Consider the following 26,306-nt stretch of genomic DNA (forward strand, 5'->3'; position numbering starts at 1 on the left):
TACAGAGAGAGGAGGGGAGTGGATTAATGCGAAGCAGTGAAAAATCCCTGCACCAAACTCCAGATGGCTTCTGTGGTTCTGATTTGTTACAGCAGCGAGGCACAGAAATAAACATGGATTTGGGGGAACAGCCACATAAATAAACTCCAGAGGATCCTGGAAATCTGTTTAGCCGAGCCACAAAACTACATAAAAATAATTGTATAATATTGAGAAAATAAGCCCCTCATGCATTTGTGAGGACAGAAGTGCGTAACCCCGTCTATCTCAGTCTCCACTCTTAATACACTTGTCCTCAATCCTCTAACTGTATGTGCTGTTTTGACATGTTGCGATTTGAGCGTCTGGTCCCGGCGCAGAGAGCAGAGTTTTAGTTCCTGGACAGTTTAGAGGAAATTGATTTTTTTGTCACTGGGGATGTAGAGAGCACAATTATACATCTAATGCAATGAAAGCAATTCCACCCCCGCTTTATTACCAGGGAGCTAATTTTAATTGGATGTTGTGGGGAAATGAGCATTCACGAGCAAGCTGAATACATAATAAAGATCAGAAATTAAACATTTCAGTCTCACTTATTTAAAGAAGCCGTGACCTGTTCAGCTCCACTGATTGGCCCTTCTGACTCACCCTCCTTTAATCAGCCTCACAAATAAGGAGTGAATGTTGCGTTGGACCGGTTGGTCCCAGTGTACCACAAACACTGACACGTCAGATTGATTTTTAAATGCTGTTTTTCGTGCCACAGTGTAGTAAATGAATGGCAAACAGACTTTCACAGTTTCACAGGTACAAGCAGCTGCAGTTAGTTTACTCCCAGAGAAGCATGACCTTTCTGAGAGTTGGACCAGAAACCCAAATGTAAACAGGTGCTACTTTAAAACATTTTAAACATCCATCCATCCATTTTTCCCTCTCTCCCTCCCAGCTGTCATTGGACCAGAGTACACACCGTGGCCAGTGTAGAGGATCAGCAGCGGTGAAATATTTCCGTTTCACTCTGGCAATATGAAAACATGAAGAATTAGTCAAGTCCAGAAACACCAGCTTTCAATCCAGAGCACGTTCTACGTCTGCTAAATTGTAGTGTGGCTCCCTGTCTCGTTTGCAACAGTTTTGGCTAAAACCTTTGAAGAATATTCTATCCTAGCGTCAAACAGAAAACAACAACGACATTAATCTGCCCTCTCGCTCATTTGAACAGGGATTGCTGCAGATTCACAGAGAAGATGGCAGCGCAGACAAATCTGGTAACAAACTCGGCACCAGTGCGGAGTCATCTGGCAAACTCCAGCATTGCAAACACATGCAGGTCCTGGTAGATTTGGCAACAAATGATGTTCAGAAGCAGAGACAAAGTCATACACAAAACTGAACATGGTCATTAAGATTTGTTCTGAAAGTGCTACATGCAACTTTTCCCAGTGTTTGAGCAGATTGACTTGGAAAGTGAGACCTTTCCCAACATTCTTGCTTCGGTGAAAATCCAAAGTGAGCAACAATAAATTACCGGGAGGTAGAAATGGAGTCCATTACTCACTAATTAAACGAATGACTGCCTCCCAGCACAACACAGACTCCAGCACAAATGCTACAAGGAGGTCAAAATGAAAACTGATGTGGCTTCAGGTTAATGGCTAATGACGTTGTTAGCAGGCAAGTGAGCTAAGGTTAGTGAAACTCAGCAACGCCCAGTGCTAGGCGTGCAAATCCATCTCCTGTTGCAAAACACTGACTTGTGTGGATGTGGTCGGCTAACCAGACAGACCAGAGTCATCATCCAGCCCTCACAGACCCTGGTCTGGATGATCACAACTCAAATACAAAGGACCAAGTGAAAGAAAATGACCAACAAGACAAGTTTTGATCTGTTTAAACAAAGCAGCGGCTTTGAGGGATGTTTCTTTGTCGCGATGAATGATTTTCCTGCCCCCTTATGACTCAGTTACTCTAGACCAGGGGTGTCCAACTCCAGGCCTCAAGGGCCAGTGTCCTGCAGGTTTTAGATCTCACCCTGGGTCAACACACCTGAATCACATGATTAGTTCATTACCTGGCTCTGGAGAACTTCAAGAGATGTTGAGGAGATAATTTAGCCATTTAAGTCAGCTGTGATGGATCAAGGAAACGTCTAAAACCTGCAGGACACCGGCCCTCGGGGCCAGGAGTTGGACACCCCCTGCCCTAGACCAATGGCACAAAACAGGACAAATCACATTTGGCCTCTGATAGCGATCTGACTCGAACCTGCAGTCACATTCAGAGACGTTGGCACATGTTTGCAAATTGTTGCTCAATTTGCAGATACTTCACAGTCAGTCTGATCCAGTCTGCACCATGAACACAATCCATCTGCGTTGCGTCTCCTTGCGACATGAAACTCGACTCAACTTTTTGTGGTTCTTACATAAAAGCATTTCTCAGTTAAATCGCAGTCCTTCAGGAGTTATGTCACTATTTGTGGAGGAGTTATTGAATTTCTGGACTCTTTGCCACTTTATGTAACTGCCAACTTAATATCATTTAATAATCCAACTAACCGCAGATTGACTCCGTGTTATTGCTTCGAAGACGGCAGCTGACTGCGAACAGTCGCAGACCCGATCACCGTCTTTAAAGCACCCGTTTCAAAGGCAGCGAGACTGTAAAATTACGTGGTCGCAATTATTTTGTATTTCTGCCAGTTTAAAACAGTAAACCTAATACTTGAGTGTAGGTCAAAGTAGCAATGTATCTCAGTTGTCTCCATCTACATCAATCACCTAGACACATTTTTAAAATAGTCGGCGCCTTTTTGTTTCGTGTAGATGAAACGATTCCACTTGAGTTTTACTTCTGGCAGTGAGGTATTTGGGACAAATGTGAGCTTATTGATATTTAAACAAAATTCTTTCTAGTTCACTTGACTGTGCTTCTGTAAATGTCATCAACTTCCTGGAGAGCTAAAAAAAAAGCGCCAGTCTGAACACAATGTTTTTCCTCCCACATAATCTCTGCTGTTTATGCAGGAAGGGGGGCAATCCTATCTCATCATGCCAGTCAGTAAAGCCTGTCACAGTGAAATGGAAAAAAACTGAACGTCGACAGAAAAGTGCAAATATCTCAGGTCTCCCTGGACCTCACGGTTATTCTTCTTTCCTGCCAGTCATATCGATCAGGCCACTGTTATAGTATCATCCCACTCTTGGGCATTTAGTCACTCAGAATTTCAATTTACAAGAGAACGTACTGAGATGAGTGAAACAAAAAAAGAAACTCTTTTGCCTGTGGCTGCTTAGACTGTGAAATCTTCATTGTTCATTCATCTGAGACATCGGTAAAAAGACGTTTGTGTTTCACGCAGCACCTAAGCAAGAATAAGGAATGGGAAACTTAATTTATAGCAAACACTGTCATGAGAGTTTTAATTCTATTATTAATTGTCTGGAAAGAGAACTGGTTGTTTATATCACAGAAAATCTGTCGGGAAAGTGCAACTGGATCCATCTTTCCAGTTAAATCCTTTTCAGTGGTGAGGTTCTACTTTCAGGGTTTGTAAGTGTTGCATGCAGCTAAAAAATTGCAGATAACGGCAATGACAGGAACACTTCTCGTCATTCTCAGGGCCCTTTTCTTTCCGTCTCCACTTTCTTTTGTCATGCTCTCTCTCTCACTCTCTCTCTTGCTCTTTCCAAATGACTTTGAGTTGTACATCTGTGGAAACAGCTGAACAATGACTCTTGGCAAGTTCCATATTAGGCCTGGCCGATAAGAGCGTTGTAGTGATGTAGGGTTTTTTTAATAAGTTAAAAAAATATGAGGCGTGTAATGCCAGGCAGCAGCCTAAAAACTGTGAGGCTGCTTGTACAGAGATGATGTATGAATGTAACAGGCCGGCTGCCTCTGCATGTGTACAATACAAAGGCTGGTAAAAAGGAAATCAAAAGGTGGAATTGATTTTCAGCTTTCAGAGAATAGAGGCAACAGAAAGTGGAGCACACGAAATGGATTGCCTCACACTTCTTAGACAAAATTTTGTGAAATGAGTGCAGTGTTGTTCTTCCAGGGAACGGGAGAAATGTATTTTTCCTCCCCAGAAAGGTTTATGTAAAGGTCAGCACGCTAGGAATGAGCAGTGCTGGAGTCGGGGGGTGATTGGGAGGACACATGTAAGTCTGTCGCCCACATTTCATATTTTATGTGAAAGTGTTTCTGAGTCAATACGACTAACGTCTTATGCTAAACTCAGCTGAGCTGCTTGTCACATGACCTATCCAGTTCCTGTTAACATCAGTGAATTCAATTTAGATTCAGTCTTCTATTGTTAGCATTGTGTTTACATATTAGAGGAGACAGAGTTACACTTCCAGGAAGTTTTCTGTTGGTCGTTACTTTAAAAAAAAGAAGAGAAAAGAGCATGGAACGATTTGGAAAAAGTAGTCGGACACCGCGATGTGACTAAAATTATTGCAGCTGTGTGCTGTGAACTTGTGATCTCATTTTCTCGTTGCTATGCAGAAGGGGCACCAGGTCTAGCTGCTAACTTCAAAGTGACTTTGGTCCATCAAGACGGGAATAAATAGGCAATAAAATGGAGTCGGTTTGCTATGAGTCTGCTGTCAGTTTGTGATTGAATTGGGTCACGTCGACAGTTACTTGCAATCTGTTTGTGAGATGGAGATCAACTGTGATAAAATCTAAAAACATCACAACTCCGTTGCCTTCTACACAGACAGAAATGGACATTAAACATAAATTTATTAGCTGCTTGCATTCAGAGTATCGCCACAAACTCGCCAAAACAGAAATTCCTCCACAAATCGTGATCCTGTTGCTGCAGGACGGCAATTTAACTGCAACCTTATATAAGTGTCAGCAACCTTGGTTTTATACAGGAGTATAATCAGAATACAACCAGTTGGCAACCAGTTGAGTCGTCTTTGGCAAAGATGAGTTGTGTTCATCAGCATAGACTGAGCCCGACTGATTGCATTGTGTTGGCAATTTGAATGAGTGTATAAATTTGACAGCATTATTTGCAAACCTTCACCTTAAAAATTGGAGTCAGGAGTTGGATCGCAATTGTTTGGAGACAAGTTGCCTAGTTGGCGGAAACCTGTGCAACTGCCTACAGTCAGAAGTTGTTTCCTAGAGATTGAGGGTGTTGCATGCTTGTGCGTTCAACCTGTGCATGACCGATTTCACAGAAACTGCAGCTTCTTGAAATTGTTTTTCGATTGCAAACAAATTCAGTGAAAACACGGAGCAACCCCCCCCCCTAGTTTCAAGGCGGTCGCTGTCCTATTTTCTAGTGTGACTGAGCCATAATGAATAATGCACCAGGACAAGATACCAAGGAAAGACTTGTCTGTTCAGAAAGAAATGGCATATAAAGAAAATAAGATGGATAGAGACACAAAAATAACAATCTTTTAGTGATCGTTTATTTAAGAAAAAAAACTGTTTCCAAAGATAAATGGTGATTAAAGATAATATACCAGATAATCTCCAGATCTAGTTTTTAAATGTGCAAATTGCTGCTTTTTCTTAAATATTCATATATATTTTGAATGTGCACAATCCACAGTTAGTTGCGCTGGAGGTACATCAGCTGATCTCAATAGCAGACCAGATCAGCGTCCAGTCGGCTGATCTCACAGGCTGTCCTGTTTAGGCTGCTCTAACTTTCCTACAGTTGGTTTGTGCTTGCAAGCCACTTTGTAACCCACTTACAACCCGGCAGCTCCTTCCATGTGTTGCCTCACTTAATCAGTGTCGTGTGCGCTGTTCTGTGCTGGGTTTGTTTGATGGAAATATGAAGCTATCCCACCAATTATTAAATTTTTCTTTCGACTATACTGATCCAGACTAAAACAGTTTTAGGTCTCTACACTCTAGAAGCTTTACTTCTACTAGAGTCATCACAGAATTTTATTCAACCGTAATGATTTTAAATTATTTTCTGATTGTTTTTTTTACAGTTGATTAATTGGAATTGATTGACTGTTAACATTTGATTGTCTCATGTACACAAAAGTCATTTAGACAACAGTCAAAAGTCAATAGTGTTTGGTGTAGTGTTGAATGATGCACAAAACTGCTTCAGTCTCCTTCCATATCCACAAATTGTTTGTTTACGTTGCCATTACAGCTTCCCATTTTCTCACAGTCCCAATAACATATTGGAAGTTACAGGAAGTAACATCTTAAAACATTAAAATCACATAATTAGCTTTGAACTGCTGGTGTCTCTTCATTTTGTGCATAATGTGAAATTAAGCACTTTCTGTTGAACCTGATGAGGAAGTGAACTCCCTCCAGTCTAGTGTTACATCAGATTCACCCTCTGGTTCAATGAATGTTTCGATCTCAATGAGGCAGCTTGCTGAAGCAAAGTTTCCCGAGTGTGTGGGTTTTACTTTAATATCCTTCGAAGAAGTGTAGGGTGGGATCAGTGGGGGAGGGGTGTGAATGTGCTGCGTGTGATTAGGAGGCGATCCTTCATTATTTCATTGGTATCAGTGGAGCTTTGATTCCGCTAACTAGTCTATACAAAGAGACCGGCGATGTATGAAATCACTCTGCTGTTAGCATGCAGAGAAAGACATCAGTGTCCTGTAAACACTCCTCATTGTGTGAGCTCAACTGTTAGTTTATCCACTCAGAAATAATCAGACACACATTTAAAAAGCCATTTGGTGTGAAGTCGAGCAGCTGCCGTCATCTTACCTTGTCCCACTGTCGCTCTCTGTCCAGAGTGATGATTATCATGGCTGGATTCACCAGGTAACCATGAGTGTTGAAGGAGAAGTCATTGTGTTCCCATGTTACATTCAACATGTGCCTGAAACAGAAATCCCAGAACAAGATGATCAGTGAGTTGAACTTGTAATATGTTTGTGCAGTTGTAACATTTTTTTACAGCATTTAAACATGTATGTGTGTAACAATATAACAAGACATACAAATAAAATTGCTACAGAAGCCGTGTTTTTAAATCACATCTTAAAACATATTTACCTTGGCTTTCAGCACAGCAGGACTTGTTGATGACTTTTAATGTTGCTTATTAATTACATTATTTTTATTTTTAAGATATTCTATATGCAATTTTCTCTTTGTTTTATATTTGTAGCACTTTGGCCAACGTTGTTGGATGTAAAGTGCGTTATAAATAAAGATGCTAAAAAAATGAATTCACATGTGGTGCCAACTAACTGCCACCTTATAACCACAACTGTGCAGCAGTCGAACAGTTCCCAGTGGATCCACAGTTTTTGAGATGTCTTCCAACGCTACAGCGACCCAGACTAAGTGTCGCTCTTGGTGAAGAACTTACTCTGCAAGACCAAAGTGAATGTTATTAACTGGCTGAAGACCAAGGTACATGCTAATGGATAAAACTCAAATGAGAATTTGCAGGATCCTGAGAGATTTGTTAAAGAGGAATGGGCTGACATTGTTCAGGAGGTACATGTGACAGTTGCTGAAAACTATAATACTTGGCAAAAAAGTCAACTGGGTGGTGTTAATTTTCACCCTGATACTTTTTTTTTTTTTTTACCCCGTCAGGTGTAGAAGGGTGGTTAAATGTAAACATGCTACAAGAATGAAAGAGTTTGAATTCTTTGATTTAACAAATCATCTGACCTGAGAGGCAGGGATAAAGTAATGTTTGACATCTGTTGCTTGCCAAGATAATTGCCAATAATTTTACTGTTGATTGACTCAGTGATTAATAAACCAGTTATTTTAGTCCTAACTCTCAGGTGTAGGAGGAGCTTACATGTACTTTTTGGGATTATTAAACCCTTTGAATGGGTAATCTGAGAACGCCAGCGACAATGGTTCCCTGCTCCTTCGGCTTCCACATCCTCTGTCACATTAGACCTGTGGTGCTGCTTTCTCACACTCCAGCAGAGGTGACGAAGGCCCGCTGAGAGGAGAACAGGTCTATGCGAAAAGCCTCTTTAATCTGGTATCGTGCAATAATCTCATTAACAGGTGAGCCGACTCATTATCAAAAGCCTGTTTCCAACTCCAGCGATGTGTGGAGGAATCTGGGAGGAGAGGCCGTCGTTCGTGTTTGATCTGGCTGGAAACACGAGGTGACAGAAGTGCTTTGTTCTCTCTCGCCGACTTTCACGTTACTGCCGCTATTCAAATCATGCCTGCTGGGTTTAGCGAGTTTAAACGGACGGGTTTGTACATTATCAAAGCCTGTTCTCAATTTTCCGCTCTTTTATGGACGGTTTGGGTTTACAAAAGGAAAATTTGTCCCCCCCAAGGCTCTGAAGACTCTGTAAGATAAACGACTTCTGACATGAGAGGGAGAGAGTGATGTTTCATAATGCAAGGCGAGTGTCTGGTGACGCTTGTGTCCCGTTCGGTGCCCCATGGTGACCATCTAAACCTGCACATATAAACATTTACACGCAAAACGCCCTCAGTCTCTCCCTGAATGACCTTGGCTTACATGAGCCAAAAGCTGTTGCTGGGGCAGTTTTTTTCCTAGCGCTACCCTTTTGCTGATTAAAACATTTTCCCAATAAAATAGGATTTCCTGTGTGCTCAACGGCACAGATGGTGTCAGATTACTCTTTTGGTGATGCGAAACCACGCCCCTTACCCGTCGTTACCAACACCCTGCCCGCCAACTAAATTACCCTGCGGCCTCCAGGAGATACAGCAGAGCGCTCAGTGCTGGAGAGACGAGGAGATAGATGGCAGCGGGGCAGAGGACACAGTTTGGGAGAGTGACAGTCGCCATAAAATGTGCTCCACAGCATCAAACAGATGGGCAGTCATGAATAAATAAGTGGTTGTTGACCTCAATCTTGCCATGTCCCACAGATGTAAGACGGAGCCATTACCGTTCTTATCTTTGATATGTCAAAAATGAAAGAATACTCACTGTGTGATCTCTGACCACCAGGGAGCAATTTAACCTAATTTATTATAATAACTCCAAATATTGACTTCTCTGTGAAATATCGTCACTGCTTCGAATCAGTGGCAGAGCTCAACTCCACCCAAAATAAATACAGAAATAAGTAAAAAATATAGACATAGGAAGAGTGAGCAAGCAGGTTTTTTTCTATCTGCAACATAAAAATGATAAAATGGTATAAAAGACGATAAATGTCGGTGTGTTAAAGTGTTAATTTGTTTGTCCTGAAGACGTCTCGCAGTTTGAGCTCCTCTTGTGCAGCTGCTGTAACAGCTGGTACATTTTTGAGTGCGTTTCCAAAACTCTGGGGTTCAATTTAAATTTAAAGCGCTGTCCTTAGAGTCTAGTGTCCAATTAAACACGACAAGCTAGACATTATAAAGTACAGAGTTCATATCTCATGCTCACAATCAGCTCCATTAACGTCAAACTGCGGCACTCGCAGCATTTACGAGGACTGGCCCGGTAACCAGTTTTTCCCAGTGGAGAAACTCGTGTTCAGCGTTTATCTGCCAGCAAGTTTAAACAATAACCACTCTGAGTTTTATGAAACTTGGTAGAGAGGGGAAGCACGGGCAAGCTCGACTCTGGCACCTCTGTGTGCACCTTTAGTTTCTAAATGTGAGATACAGTCATAAAAGAGACGTTTCATAGGTCTCTCTGCAGTCCACCCCTGCGTTCAGTAGCTTGTAGAACCACCACGTGAACAATGCGAGGCTCTGCGTCTCTCTAGAATCTGCTATTTAGTGGTTTTTAATGTACTTTTGAATTCTATTCTATTCTATTGAGCAGCAATAACTGGACGTTGTAACATTGTAACGTTGTGACGTTGTAACGTCCACTTTAATCTGCAACATAGTTTCAGTTCATTGAGGCCTTTGCAGCCATTCATTTATTCACAGCTGTCTCAGCACTTCAGTCAGATGCAGGTGGGGACTCTGACTGGGACTTTCTTCAATCTTTCCTTTTTCAGCCATTCTGTTGGAGACAGATGGTCTCACGATTGATTCTAGAATATTTTAGTATCCAGAGGACTTTATGGCTTGATGACTGCACAGGCCCCCACGTCCTGTAGCTCCAAAATGAGCCCAAAACATCAGGTCTCCACCACCATGCTGACAGTTGGTACTATATGATGTGTTTGTGCTGTTTGGTTTTCTCCAGACTTGGTCTATGTTTTATGACCAAACATTTGCACTTTGGACTTTGTTCTAAAGGTGCGGTGTTTTGTTCAGATGCAGACCTGAGCAAGTAAGCTGCCATGTTTTTTTCTCTCTTTTTCTAGTCGTGCTGTCATGATGTCACATTTAACATGCTAACTGAAATCTAGCTCTTGTTTTTTTTGTTTCTCTGAGCGTTGCACAGTCTGACTTTGGGGTGAAATTACTTTGAGGTCCTAGGAGGATTGTGTAGTTGTGGTAACACACACCTGCAAACTGCTAGCCAGTAAAATCTAATACTTCCTGCTCTTTTTCCCAGGCTTTCCTGTGATGCTCCTCATTAGGAGGCTTATTAAACTGAGTTTAGTTGTTAAAAGTTTTTAGTCACATTATTGTGAGAATTGACAGAGTATACCTGCATGTCAGCACCAAATCACATTTAACCTTGTTATCACGCAAGTGATGAATGAATTGAACTTTTTCACAGTTTGAATAAACCTGTATATTTTATAACAGATGAGATATAATGGCTAATTTATTAGTGTTTCAAAAGTCTTAAAAATATATTAAAATGTGTAAATTTAAGCTAAATAAATTGATTTTACTTCCTGTTTCCTTTCTGTGGGGAGTTTATGTTCACTTCGAGTGCAAGTTTAGTCTTAAATGTCGTTGAAGTGATTTTAAGCAGTCTGAGGAGTAATCTTTTTATACCTGTACCTGTAGATGGAGCTTAATAAAATAAAATAAATTCTTCTCCTGAAGGTAAGTATATGAATTTGAATTTATCTACAGATAAATTAGAGGTGTGAACTTTTGTTATGGCAACTTTACCTGACAGTGTCCATGTGACCTCTTTTAATTAATTAATTTTTTTCTTATAAGCTTAAACTGTGTCACACAGTTTGAGGCCGGTGGCACTGCTTCATTAGCAGTTTACTTATCATATTATAAAGAATTTAATTCTTTTACATTAAGGATATGTAACAGCAGACCAGACAGAAACAGTTGGTAGTAAAGTAAAGGCGCTGCCCACAACATCGTAGCTTACCTGAACAGGGTGTCATTGGTAGCTACCGCCTTGACAGGGTTGTGACAGTCGCTGTGGCCCTCGGGAACGAAGCCTCTTTGTTTTCGAAAACTCTGGACACCTTTCACGACGATAGCCACCCCGTCGCGCACCCTTTTCCTCAGGCTCATCCTCCACCGGTCCGTAATGATGCTGATGAGCCCCACCGGGAAGCTGTCGGGTGGAGGGATGTCTGGGTTTCCCACAGCCAGGCTCGGGATAATCCAGATGTAGTCTGGTCCCACTAATCCGACCTCTCCTGCCATGGCAAACAGGTACTGGGCCTCTTCGTGGGAGCAGTAGACCAGCAGCACCTGGGCGTCTATCTGCTGCAGCAGCCTCCGCGCTCGTATGTCGTTCGTGATGTCAGTGGACATGTCGAAGGTCAGAACATCCTGCAGATCCCATATGAAGTAGCTGGTGTCAGTAAAGGACTTGATGTAATCCACGTAGGCTTCGTAACCCGGGTAGAGGCTGGTTATGACCACAAAGCTGTCCCAGTTGTATTCCTCCATCACCTTGAACATACCGTTGATCTGCTGCTCGATGGAGGAGCCCAGCTGGAGGAAGTTGGAGCCCTCACCCTGGAGGGAGAGGACAATATGGTGTGACGTTGGGAAACACCTTCATGCTTTGTTGGCACACACTACACAATTTGTTGCTGATTAAAAAGCAAATGATTATCTCAATTCAGTTTGGAAAATGTGCTGCAACATCTTGAGGACCCCCCTCATACCACTAAGCCTGCACACACACATAATTCATCCTCGGACACCTGGAAGAGAGTCGCCCAACCAGTCTGCAGTGCAGCTTTGACAAGAGCTAAGTGGTTCTGTTTTATTTTGCTCCACCAGGAGCTGCAGACTCATTCATCACTTAAACCCACGTGTCTTATTTTTGCCGTACAAACAGTGGATGCCATCCATACTTGCAAACGCAGAGGGATGGCCAGAACCTGCGCCGTTTCACCTGTCTCCTCTGAAAATGCACTGACCTTGAGGGGAGGAATAAGGATGGGTTTTCTGTTAAGTGTATTATCAGGAAAAAGCGGTGGAGTGGTGAGAAAATAGTTTGTATGATCTCGTGGTATGAGACACAGCCCCACCTCTTTATTTTAATGCAACTTTTCTGGTGAAGCGAAGCTTTGTTAGCTGCGGCAGCTGTGATTGGGTTTTGACTGAGATTCAACCGAAAAGCCGTTTTTCTTTTTCTTTACTGTGATTTAGTTGATTTAGTGATGAGCTACCATTTAAACCCGCTGTCTGAAACATTTAACGGCAATGAATCAGCACAGAATTAAAGACAAAGTGGCTGTAAATTATCCTTGGTAAGATGTAGGGCTGCTCAATTAATCGAATTTTAATCACGATTACGATCTGGGCTTTCAACGATCATTAAAAATGACTGAGCCGATTATTAGCCCCTCCCTCGTTTATCCGCGACACCTTAAAGGCCGGTCCGTGAAAATATTGTCGGGCATAAACCGGTCCGTGGTGCAAAAAAGGTTGGAGACCGCTGATTAAGAGGACCCGAGGGAAGCTCGGAAAGCTAAGCAGAAGTTATTTGGAGAGTGACTGCCGTTGGTTGAAAAGAGAGTTTAAAAAAAAAACTTCAGTGGTGTTGCACACTATTTTATATTATTTTTTTAAAGTCATTGTTAACCCTTTAAAGCCGGTCAGAGCAGCACGCTCCGTTTTGTGTAACTATTTTTAAATCCCTGTAGAACCTGGACCATGTAAGCTAGCGCAATAATTTGTTTTGCATATGAAACCGGAGGAGTTGTACTTACATCTGATGCCATCAGCTTGTCCTCGGTCACGCTTTCGTTCCACATATAGCTTTGCAAAAATTGCATAAAAAGCGCTTGCAGGAACAAAAACATAATATTCCAGAAACACGCTTTGCCGATCCTATCAGCTGTTCGTAACACTTCCCACAGTGAAATGATGCACATGCTGTTTTCTTTGCAAATTTGCATCATAGGATTGTTTTTTGTTTTTCCTGCAGTATATAAAAATTGCTGTATCTCCAAAATAAAACTATGAAGACACTCAAAATAAATTTCCTGTTGTTGTAAACTATTTTTTGCAACTTTATTGTATTTAAAGTTTTGAGGGATAAGCCTCTTAAATTTCTCCAAGTAGAAATATATGTAAACAAAACAAAAGCGATTTTCAATTTTTTTTGTAGTTTATTGCACTTTTTTGCAATTTATGTAATTACTATGGACTTAATGCATACATATTATTAAAATATGGGCTATAACAGTTGTATTGATGTATAGCAACTTGAAATGCTCCTACAAATGGCACTACAGCATGTAAAAAAAATAATATAAGCTCTGGTGGACTTGGTTCTATAGTAGGTCTTAAAGGGTTAAATAAATATCGTCAAATAATCGTGATCTCAATTTCAGTGAAAATAATCGTGATTATCATTTTTGCCATAATCGAGCAGCCCTAGTAAGATGTGTTAAAGTCTTTCTGGCACAAAGGAATACTTTCTTAAAGTGGCAGTAGAGACACTTTCTACTGAAACAAAAGTAACATTTGTGTTTAATGATTGGTTTATTGCATTGAATGAAGCATCCTCTATAGGTCAGGTGGACACTGTTACTTAAAATAGACAACTTATTAAAACATAGACATAATTAATCACTAAGTGATATTTTAAGACTTATTTCACAAGACTTGTCTTATGAGACAGTAGCAAACTATGAGGCTGTTGTAAATGATGATAGCATCACTTCTCAGAAATGATAGCAGGGTATCACAGTTAACGTGAGAGCGATTGAGATGAAGGATTATTGATCGATTCGTCAGCAGATCCCAATCATTCTGTATCATTTGTACTGTACCGCACTGCTCAGCAAAACAAACGCCGCCATCAGACCGTGAATCATTTGGAGCGGCGTGACATTAGCGTGACTGAGTGCACAAAGTTTTGTTGTGAATACATTTTGTTTTCTTCTGGAGGTTTAATGATGATGGATAATTTTTATCAACACGATTAATCTTAGTTGTTTGTCTTTAATGCATCGTTCCAAAATTGTGAAAAGCGTAACTTTGGACTCGGTTGTGTTCTTGCTCTAATAAAAGCCTTTTTTGCCACCCTCAGGCTGATAGGTAGGTGGCCCCCACTTGACCCTCTATCACTCTGGGGAAAAACCACTTCATCCTGAGCAGCGCGCCCTCAGAGCTCAAAAAAAGGAGGCGTCGTGTATCCTCAGACGGGCCTCTGAGCTTATTCATTCTGTTTCCTCGTCGTCCTTGAGAGAAGTGTAGCGGTTTTGTGATGTATGAGGGTCTTACGGTTTCAGACGTCATGGTTAAATCCACTGACTTTGTGCCTGTGACTCTACTCTGCCCGCAGCTATGAAAATATTTTCCTTTTCTGTTGACTTGCTTCGCTTGCCACTGCCCTTGTTTCCTCACACTCGTCCCTGAACAGGGAAGAAGCGTGATAAAAGTCGTTCATGCATGGGTGGACAAACATGCAGCTGCAATGAATGCTAATATGGTTTTGTTTAAATGTGTTACAGATTAATATTTGCATAAGTTACATTGGGTCTCTGGACCTTTTTGGAAACTCGGTGTGTAACATCCTGCTGTGGACTAAGATGGATTAGACTGTTCTGGATGCTGGTTGTCTATACACATCTATACTGGGTGCAGGGTCTTTATGCAGGTTGGTCACGGGGGAGCTGAAGAATCTCTCCTTGAATCATATAAATCTACTAATTTACCTCCCCTCACTGCACAGCAAATCTGTCAGCGTTATTGCCTCACCCCTACAAGTGTGACCCTGACAGGTGCCGAGGAGCCATCGAGTGTCTGTGCAGGTGTGCGTCTGTGTGTACGGGCTTGTGTTTCTGTATGCTTTGTAGATGGTTGCTAGCCCACGGGTGTGTCAGATTAAAGCTGCCTGCAAACTACAGTCTCAACGCCTCAATTAGCAGAGAGCAGACTGGTAGTGCAGCCAGAGTGAGCCTGGGGCGTTACCACAGGCTCAGCTGCAGTTTAAAGCCTGAAGTCACGACCGCCTTGTCAGTGTGCACAGCATGCAGAGTACTGTCCAGTGCATGTGGTATGGAAGGGAACCAGTCGTCACCAGTCATTTCCATATAATGTTAAATGAATTCTCCACCTTTTTAGGCATAAAATGCAGATTTAAATCTTGAAATGGGTCAAATTAAATTTGGCGTAAAGGCAGAAAGGTTTGCACGAGCCCAAAAGGACAGAAATATTGTGTCTGCTTTGTTTTGTTCTTTGAAATAGATCACAAGCAGTCTCTAAATTGCTTTTTCTGACTTGCAGATGTCTCTAATGAGTAGCTTGAATACTATACATACAAACTGCTGTCCGTGACTCTGTTTGCGCAGTAAGCTGTACTTCCACAGTGTCACAGTAATGGTCCACAGTCCCAAAGAAGATTACAGCCATTGAGTGAAAAGCTTAGCATCTGAAGGCTGAGATTACATTCAGAAGTTTAAAATATGCTAAACTGATATCTGTTTACAAACATAGTTTTAGAAATCGTGCATAAGTGCAGACAGACAAAAACCCTCTAAGAGTTTTCAGAACAAGTCCTGATGATGCTCTTAAATGTCCACGTGGAGACGTTCTTTGCAGCCTGACATTTTCTTTGTAAAGGTTTGAAAACCTTACAGAGTTTAGATGATCTATTGTGATTATCTCCAACACTAAAAGTTGTGCCTGTGTGTCTCCTTGATAATTTCAGTGCATCTTTGTGTATCGATGGATGCACTGATGTTTTGTACACGCTTGTTTTTATTGACGATGTTGTTAATGTTGGGCGATAAACTGCAGTCTGTGGTGTGGTTTTCAGGTTGTGTTGCTTTGCAGTTCAGACCCACATCTTTGTGTATGATTTGTGTTAGTTAACTTTCCCCATATCAAGATTATCTCTAACAACGGACCAGACCGTTTAATTTTGTTGTAGATCTGTTGTCTCACAGTTTGTTCTTTCTTCATTCTGGAGACTTCAGGCTGTGCGGTGCAGGAACAGCTGTTATTGGCACACAGAGCCGTGTGGTCATTTAGCAAGCGTTTGATTGGGGTTTGCTTTGATTTCTATTTGGCAGAGCAGTTTTATTGTTGCTTAATTATATTTAGTTAACTGTGGGAAGCCAGAAATTTAAGATTGAGACTCAAATTTTATCAATTGTGCAGCCCTAGTTTCTATGTTTGGCGAAATGAGGCGCTCCTGTTGCAAATCAGGTCCAAAAATCTTGGTTATTTTAACTTTTTGCTTGTTGTTTGCACAGGTTTTGTTTTCAGGACAATTATGTTTCAACCTTTTCTCCACTTCAGAATTATTGAGATTGCAATGACGATGATTAATCAAAGTCCGGACACCATTGTGTTTTATGTGTTTCATGTTGCTACACAGCACAGAAAGGGCAAACTCAAATCCATCACAAGAGCAAAACCTCCGAGGATGATGGGTTGGATGACGTCCAACATTGTAACAGACCTTTAGCTGTCTTTTTAAATGGCTGTTTAATTTATTTTATTTATTAAAATATGTATTGAAGGATATATATTAAATTTAATAGTTAAAAATACACAATAACTGACCTTTACGGGCTCAGAAATATCCTAGCTCATAGCTGAAGGTTATTTGAATGACTCAGGTGGGTGATATCTATTGATAGGCTTGGACTGTATCCAACAATCTAAAGAAAATAAGATATTTGAGTCAGGGATCAAGGACACACTGACGGGTGATTTGTGATAGAAAGATAGCAGCAAGAGAATGTTTGCAAGATGATGGAGAGAGACGTGCTGTGATGGACGGTTCAGAGACGGTGGCGCTGAGAACAAGACAGGAGACCAGAAATGAGTCCATCAGAGGGACAGATGTGAGTCAGAGAGGCTGAGAGGGTTTGGACATGGAGCTGCCAGAGGAAGACCTCAAAGAAGATCCGTCGATGTAGTGAAGAAGGAGGTACAGAGGGTTGGTGTGACAGAGGAGCATGCTGGGATAGGACCACGATGAAAGGATGTACTGAGATAAATGTGTTGTGGCAGTGAGTGAAATTTGGCACTAAAGATACGGAACACAAAGCGGTGTATGGCTCCCCTGATCACATGACTCAACTGCAGCCATCTCCCCTTCCTCTCCCTCTGTCCCTCTATGAAGAGTGACTTCTGGCCACGGCGCTTTGCTGCGACATATGTCTGCCTCCGCCGCGCAGCAGGAAGCGCCCTGGCACCGTCTTCCTGTGCTGCTGACGTCACGTAGATCCTGCACGTTGACCAGGGACAGACACACGGCTCCCTGTGGCATTTATCACAAAACAGGACTGTATAGGTGGCGTGCAGCGACACTGAAATAACGCACATCCGAGCACAGAAGCTAATTCTGCACTAAGTCACCGAAACCATTAATTCTGTGTTACCAAGAATGAAGACGCCTCAAAGCCCGTCCTTTGTGAAACGTCCCACTACTTCCACGTTTCAGCACCAACACGGGTCTATAAATATCGACAGAGGCAGACTTACAGTTTACACGCTCAGTTCTCGTGGTGCACAGAGCTCGCTGTGAGCGGTTGTTAATGAGACTCATCGGTAAATGTTGCCTAATCTTGGTTTGACAAAATGTTAACCGGGGATGAAGTTGTTTGTTGCTTCAGTCTGTTTAACTTTTATTAAATCCCTCCATCAGTAAGCGAGTCAGTCGCATAAACAAACCAGACACAGGACTTCATTAAATATCAGTTATTCTTGACGTGGAGAGGATCGGTCGGTGCGAATGGTAAATGAGGGTTAGAGTTAGAGAGAAGTCGAGCTGTCACACAGTTTTACCGTTTCATGATTTAGTGATGCAGCATATAGGGCTGCTCGATTATGGCAAAAATGATAATCACGATTATTTTCACTGAAATTGAGATTTCCATTATTTGACGATATTTATTTAACAATAACAATGTGTTGAATAATGACTTTAAAGATTGTCAAAAAATAATATAAAATAGTGTGCAAATACTGATAACAGTGCAAATGTTTGCAATATAAGAAATCAATGAAAAATGTAAACATCTATGTTTAGTGAACTTTGCAGTGTTGCTCTGTGGTGCAGCTACGACACTGTTGCAAAGTTTACACACTGTGTCTACTTGATCCACGTCTGACTGAACCCATAATGTTTCCACACCACTGAAGTTTTTTTTACCTCTCTTTTCAACCAACAGCAGTCACTCTCCTCTCCAAATAACTTCTGCTCAGCTTTCCGAGCTTCCCTCGGGTCCTCTTAATCAGCGGTCCCCAACCCTCGGGCCTCAGACCGGTACCGGTCGGTGAGTCGTTTGGTACCGGGCCGCGAGAGTTGAGGCTCAGGGCCCTATTTCAGGAAGCCGGTTTAGAAAACTCAGAGTGAAAAACGATACTCAGGGTTGAGTAACCCCGAACTGTCCAACTCGGAATATTCCGTTTCAGAAAGGCTGATAACAATCAGTTCAATCAACGCGGAGTTGCTTTAACCCCAAGTTAAGCGCGCGGACGAGGATACATAAAGCCCTGATTAGTGGAGCACAGATTAAGCGAGTCACCATGGAGACGGAGGGAAAGAAGGCGCGGTCAATGTATTTTACAGCGCTTGAGGCCGAAATTCTGATGGCAGCATATGCTGATAACATGCAAATTCCACGGAAAAAAAGTAACACAGCCTCATCTGCAAAAGAAAGGGAGCATGCATGGCAAAACATAGCCGACAGAGTCAATGCGTGAGTGTTAATTTAAACATTGATCTAGGGATTTCCACCCATTTAACACGTTATTTTATTATATTTTATTTTATTTTTTAATTTATACATTTTATTTTGTGATGTGATGTGAGCGCAGGTGCAACCCAACAGGCCCCAAACGTTCCTGGCAGCAAGTAAAAATGAAATATAAAAATATAGTCCAAACAGGTAAGGTGGAATTGTATTATGAGCCATAGTGCTTGGTCTGTTTGTCCCATGTAAATCAATTGCAGTTAGAGGCTACATTAATTTCCCCTCTGTAAGCACTTATTGAAATTATCTGAGCACATTACAAGTACATATTTGCTTACTCTGTATGCTCAAATGTGACCCGTTATAGCCAACAGAAAAAAAGCGGAGGCCTGAAAAACAGGTGGGGGTCCTCCACCACCACCACTCACAGAGGCTGAGCAGTTGGCTTCCACATTTGTGATAATGTTGGTAGCATCACATATGATCTTCACAGTGCAGAGAACACAAATTAGCATCCATTACTATAATGAAATAATTTGTTAGTTTGAAATGCTACAGGGAACTATGTACCTGTACATTAATGCTGTGGAAAGACTTCCTGTTCACATAGTCTCCTTCATTTACTGAAGGAGCAATGATTGGAATGTGAGTGCCATCTCTACAGCCAATCACGCCTGGGAACCGTGAGAATAAATGTAAAATTTAAGTAGTAGTTCAAGTATCACCACATCATGAATTAAGTTTCGTTCATCCTGATACCTGCAATTTTGTGGAATCCCTCTTTGATAAATCTTGTGGGTCTATGACCGGGGAACACCACAAACCAGTACAGGAGACGTTTCAGTGCAACTGTAACATTCCTGACTGCCCGACAGACGGTAGCCTTGGAAACGTGCTCAGCGTCACCAATATTATACAGAAAGCTCCCGTTTGCAAAAAACCGAAGTGCGATACAAATAATATGTACAGAACTGAGAGAATGTCGGCGATGTGTCACATGAGCAATATTAGGCCTGAGGATGTTATCCAAATAAATTATAGATTGTGCTGAAAAACGGTAACGTTCACACAGGAAATCATCAGAAAATGATAAAATGTCCGAACGCGCTCTAATCACTCTCTCCCGGCGGAGAGCTCTGCGGAGAATTTGGGCTTCAACATCTACTGGCTCTTCAAGGAAGGAGCATGCCATGTCTGACACTTCCTACAGTCAGGTTTCCGACAAAGAGGCGGAGAAGGTCAGGGTTAGTTGAAGTAAACCTGCTAGGGGGCAGGTTAGCTTCACGGAGTGTGTCGTCATAGTAACTCACTCAGAATTAATCTAAACTCGCTTTGTGAAACCGAAAACCCAGAGTTTTCGTTAACTCAGGGTATACTTACTCAGAGTTTGCACTAAACCGGCTTCCTGAAATGTATGGTTTTCAGGGTTATTCTGTTATCGTTTTTATCGTTTAATCTGTTTTCCTGGGTCTTTTCACGTGTGTTATGAATAAATTTTCTTTTTTTCGGTACCGGTACTAGTTTTATTTTGTTGTATTTATCCGCGACACCTTAAAGGCCGGTCCGTGAAAATAATGTCGGGCATAAACCGGTCCGTGGCGCAAAAAAGGTTGGAGACCGTTGCTCTTAATTGTTGTGACACGTGTTCAAAATGCAGAGAGGTGCGCTCGATTTGCCACACGGAGCAGCGCGAGAGTAAAGCACGAGGGAGGGGCTAATAATCGTCTCAGTCATTTTTAATGATCGTTGAAAGCCCAGATCGTAATCGTAATTAAAATTCGATTAATTGAGCAGCCCTAGCAGCATACGTCCTCATGTTCACATGTTCAGAGCGTTTATATATTTTAGATAAAAAGACTTCCAAAGTGATTAATGTGACAGATTGATGTTATAAATTATAATTAGGTAGGCTTGCAGTGTCATCAATTTAATCTTAGTTGTCATGAGCTGGTTGAGATGAGCCATAGTTGCACGTGAACAGAAAATTGGAAAATCATCAATAAACTAATAAATATCAGGGATTTGAGCTGATAAATACTTTTAAAAAAAAAATACACACGGGCCTCTCTGGACCCGACCTAATGAATCTCACTGGAGCCGATAGCTGAACGTGACGCTGCATATACACATGTACTGACTCTGCTAACACTTGTCCTTTTTACCGCTGGCTGCTTTCTGTGACCGTTCAGGAGTCTGTCTGCTTCAGTCTAGACAGGTTATCCTCTTATTTCTGTGAGTTTTGACATGCAGGACTTGAGAAGTGGGCACAAGTGAGTTCCAAAAGTAGACACGGCAGAGTCTGAAAAAAAAGAAGTGCTCTAGTTTTGAGAAAAGCCTCAGGCTCTTGTTCTTGCAAAGACAATCAGGGTTTTTTGGTCCTTTCTGTCATACATTTTGTACACTTTGTGCAGACGGTCTTGCTCGGAGGATGTGATCTGTCACACTACAGAATGGATGCTTCAAAGAGTACTTTGGATTTTAGGTCAGGATATTGAACTAAATGGATAATGAGAGAAAAGTTGAATTTATGCTCCCCTGTTCAGCGAAATTACATCAGACACGTTGAGAATGTGTAGCCACACTGTTGCCAAGTGCTTGTTCAAAGGGGGACGTTTGAATGTTTGGGTTTTCTCTCTATTATTATTAAAAATAAAACTGAATTAAATCCATCCATACATCCATCATCTGTTCATCCATCAAAAACATCAAGTCTCCTCACATAGGAGGTGTCCGGGGGGCATCTTGGTCAGATGCCCGAATGCTTTCAGATGCTCTTTTGATAGTGATGTAGTGGCTCCACCCTCAGCCTCTCTCAAATTACCCAGCTCCTCAGCCTCTCTCTTCGAGTAGATGACGAAATTAAGAACCTGACTTCTAACACTTGTATCTGCCATCTTGTTTTTTAGTCACTATTAGGGATGGGTACCGGTATCCGGTGCCATGATGGCACCAGTTCTGACATAAACGGTAGTAACCAGACCGAAAAGCAGCACACATTTCGGTGCTTTATTTCGGTGCTTTTTTTTCCTGAGCTGTGATACACTTTAGATTCTAGCCAATCATTTTACGTTTCCGAGGAAAAGTAGGCGGGGCCAGGTACGTACGTTCTTTTAGAGCAGAGCTACAGATTAAAAATGTCCAAGGCGAAGCGGTCAAAGTCTGGCTGTACTTCACAGCAAAAGATGCAAACTCAGCAGCCTGCAACAAGTGCTTTAAGCTGATACTGTGATGCTGTCAAAGGAGGTAACACCAAGAATCCGATGAAACACCTGGCGACACATAGTGTTTTTTTTTTTTTTTAAAGCCGAGAAATGCGCCGTATTTGATAGCTTGCTGCGAGACCTCACACCGAGCACATCTACTGCGGGTGTGGTGCCTGTTATCGGACCCGGAGTTAGCAACATCCCCCAAAAACCCGAAGAGGAGAGTCCTGGCCCCTAGCCCTGCCAGTGTAGCAGAAATGATGAGGATGATGATGGCAGCAGCAGCCGTTCTTCTCTGCGTGAGTAGCTTAATGTTGTTCGTGTGTAATTTACGTTGAGTAGGCTAACCACGTTATTACATTAATGCATGTAAGGTGAACTAGCAAACACCATCATAGCTTCATGCGGCTGTCTTCTTGTTTGATGGCAGATACTCCCTTCACCCTGGCCAAAAAGGCTAAAATGACCAAAGAAAAAGAGGGAAACAGCTGAACATGAGAGGTTTTTGGACAAAGTTTGTGTTTTTTCCATTGTTTAAGCACTGCTTCCAGCCAAGAGTGATAACATATATGCCCCATAGCTGCAGAAAAGGCTAACATTGTTATCTTTTTACAAAAAACAGCTGAACATGAGAGGTTTTTGGACCGATTTTGTGTTCTCCATTCTTTAAGCACCGGTTTGAGCACCGTTTAAGCACCGGCACCGTTTCAAAAGTACCGGTTTGGCACCGGTCTCGGATAAAACCTAAACGATACCCATCCCTAGTCATCCCTAGTCACTATCCACAAATGTAGAACGACCAGCTTCACATTCAGCTTCACGTTCAGCTTTACGTTCAGCTCTCTTCATCACAGCAGACTATACAGAATCCACGTTACTGAAGATGGTGGATCAATCCTTCCTGCCCTCACTTACAGATTAAACCCCCCAAAATACTTCTCTTACCGTTTTATGACAACGTCACTAAAATAAAAACTGCACCAAGAACTATTATTCATTTCCAACTAGAGTCATTTGGCTAGACTATGTTGTTTTTCTGGATATGATGACTCTGTGTCTGTGGCAGTTTAAGGATCTTTTCTAACAATGATAAGCGACTTTTGTTGTCACTGGTTGAACGAATAAAAGGTTGTGATCCACATTCAGCGTTGTAGCTGCAGCAGACGGCAGCAGGCATGAAGCATGCACCTCAACCAGCACAGAGAGTAACGCCACAAACACAGAAAGAATCCGTATCAGTTCAAGTCTACCCCTCGAGTTTGGAAACTCCGCCGCCTCCACTGCCAAACACAGTAACTCTTCCGAAACACAACAGGTGTTTGTCTACAGCTGACTCAAGCGGTTGTGAGTTTGTGTAATTGTGGCACTTTGATGTTGGAATAGTTTATTTCAAGTCTCTAGTGTATCAAATTAAATAAAAGCAAGTAGACCTGCTAATCTTGTCCTCTGTTTTCTTTCTTTGGAGTCTGATGGTTCTTGTACCTCTTGAAAGTTGATGCATTTGTTCCTTGTTTGACCAGCTTTACCAGGTGCGCGTTCTTCGGGCTTCCCAAACCTGTCGGTGATTTGTGTCAGCCGTGATTATTGATATTGATTTTATCCAGTGTTTAGACACTGAGGAGGCTCCTGGGAACTGATTGATCTAAAGCTTCCCTTGGTCATCTGATCCTGACATGACTGCTAGCTGAATGAGTTCCAATACTATAATTACACGAAAAAGCAATATTCTTAATTGAGTCTTCGGCCCAGCATTAGTTTTTTAATGGCTGTTTGTGATAGGAATAGAAAATGAGGCGTATAATGGCACGTCAGCTCTGATGTTGCCAATCGACAAACAGAAATGTCCTGAGGATAGCAATCGGTTTATCACCTAATTTCATGCTGTCGCTTTCATAGGGCTCAAACTCTGTGCTTTCAGTGATATGTATGAAAAATGAATGAGCTCCATTGCCTTGTTGACTACCCTTGACAGCACCCCATAAATCAATTGGTGAATGGCATTCCTGATTAAGGGGAAACTCAAAGAAGGTTAGACCAAAATCATCTCTGTGCAGCTCGTTCATTACTGTTTGCACATTTTTACCTTTTCAGCGATCAAATATTAAAATGCTACTGAATAAAGCATAAATTATGGCACTTTTGCTGTCTAAAAACAGTGCTTTTTGGTGTTTTATTTGGTCTATAACAGTCTGACAGACAATTACAGATCATCTTCTTCTTCCTTCAGGTAATTTATAATCTTTATGACATATTTTATATCAGTCGCTCTAAAAGTTTTTGTTGTTTTTTTTTGAACTTCCAGCTTTGCTTTTATCTGTAAAACCTTTATTTATAATGTTGTCTGACTCTTTTCCCCTAGATTATAAAGTTCTCCACATTTTTGCATGTTATTATTTTATTAATCATTTACTTCGACTTCTTTTGGAGGATTTTAATGTTCAGAGCCGTTAACTTTTATCCCTTGAGAATATTTAGACGATTTAGGGTGCACTGCCTTGCCTGAGGATATTTTGAGAAATGGTCAGCAGGGACAGATTTAATGTTTCCTGTCAACTGAGCTACAGCTACCCCACATCTCTAACCTCTGAGGCATGCATTAGTTTTAATTTAAAGAGACGTGGCAGTGCGGACTGAGAGGTTCACTTTAGAGCGGGATAAAATGCCACATTCACATTATTCTTTTTATGACTACATTTATCTGTTGTCTGTTACGTTTTCCTTGTCCTTGCCACCAGAGAGATTATCAACACATGAGCCAGTCATTTATAAATTGATGCACAATTGAGTATCAATCTGTTTGCCACTTATCACAGCCCAGGTCACAGGTTCAGGCTGAAAAACCCAGACCTCCCTCTCCCCAGGCACCTCCTCCAGCTCATCTGTGGGAACACCAAGGCATTCCCAGCCCAGCTGAGAGATATAACCTCTCCAGCGTGTTGTGGGTCTTCCCTGGAACCTCTACCCAGTAGGTCCAGTCCCCCCTTTTCACCTGTTTGCTTTATGGGCGTATCTATTCATTATTCTGTCATTATATGGTTATAAAGATTTTTCTTCGGTGAATCTATAACGTGAACTTGCTCAGTTCTCTGCTGGGATGAGCTGAGATAGCGGTCAGCTGTAATGTGTGTATGCAGAGTAGAATTACAACTTTTGACTGAAATTAATTTTAACCTTATTTTGGGAAAAAATGTATCAATTTTATAAAATCAAATTAACTGATTACATGGATGTAGTTTTTCTTTTGTCTCAGTGACGACTGCAAAAGTTACGGATTTTATTTGATAGAGATTCAACACGCTGCCCAGATATCTGCCTGGAAGCAGTGCAAAGATGGATACGAGTGGACAGACGTGTATATAGAGTAAAGAAGGATTTTGTGATTACTCGTTTCTACAATAAGCACATTTTTCATTTGTGGGTTTGGTTTAATTTTCTACAAGTTATTAGCTTCTTAAAATGTTCACACAAACAAACTGGCTGACCTGAAATTTGAATGCGTTGAAGCAGCAACATTTTTTGTTTCATAACCGTTATTGGGGTCAGTTTGAAGGTCGCGTGTTCTTCTACTTGGAAGCAGGTGAAGTTTGAGAAAGTCTAAGCATGCTCCATGTTTTTTATGCTTTTGAAATGTTTAGTAATAACCAAAATCTTTGGTATTTGTGGTATGGATTAAGTACAAGTGGACCCAAGGCTGCGGGAAACTATTTGCATGCAAATAGCAAATCATGCAGGGCAGGCATGTGTGCATGTCACTCAGAGACCCGGTGCCTCAGTGGGTAGATTACGGTTGGTTTCCAGCTGGGACCATCCATATTAATAATGCATGCACTCACTGCTCTGAAAGGCAAGTATAATGGCTTCACTAAATGTCATAAATTAATGGTCCCAACTAATTGCTGATGAAAAGCAATCATTCATTTTCACACTAGCCTTTGTCAAAGAGCTTATTTCTTATTACATGTGTTTATTCTGTAATTTACTGTGATTGATTCGCTGTTTCTGTCCTCAGGTTTGAATGGTTAAAGTGTAAATGAGCAGCAGGAGGCATTAACTGCTGCATGACATCTCTTTTATTACCCTCGACGCCATGCGGAGGGCGAGATCACGCCGCATGTTTTCTGAAATGGATGTTGTTGACAGGGGAGCTGTCTACAGGCCCGTGTGAATGATGCAAATTACTGGAGTCTTGTTAGTGTCTCCTTGCTCA

At 41.6% G+C, this 26,306-nt stretch overlaps 1 protein-coding gene across 1 annotated transcript in view; it reads right to left on the reverse strand.

The window, feature by feature from the left end:
* Window positions 1-26,306, reverse strand: part of grin2ca (glutamate receptor, ionotropic, N-methyl D-aspartate 2Ca) — a 77,306-nt gene that overhangs the window by 23,622 nt on the left and 27,378 nt on the right. Inside the window, exons 3-4 of the mRNA XM_080905514.1 lie at window positions 11,138-11,739; window positions 6,709-6,823 (exon numbers count right to left, since the gene is read on the reverse strand). Coding sequence (XP_080761640.1) covers window positions 6,709-6,823; window positions 11,138-11,739 — 717 coding nt within the window. The remainder of the gene's footprint in view (window positions 1-6,708; window positions 6,824-11,137; window positions 11,740-26,306) is intronic.

Source organism: Rhamphochromis sp. 'chilingali', assembly GCF_963969265.1.
Source record: "Rhamphochromis sp. 'chilingali' genome assembly, chromosome: 15".
NCBI lineage: Eukaryota > Metazoa > Chordata > Actinopteri > Cichliformes > Cichlidae > Rhamphochromis > Rhamphochromis sp. 'chilingali'.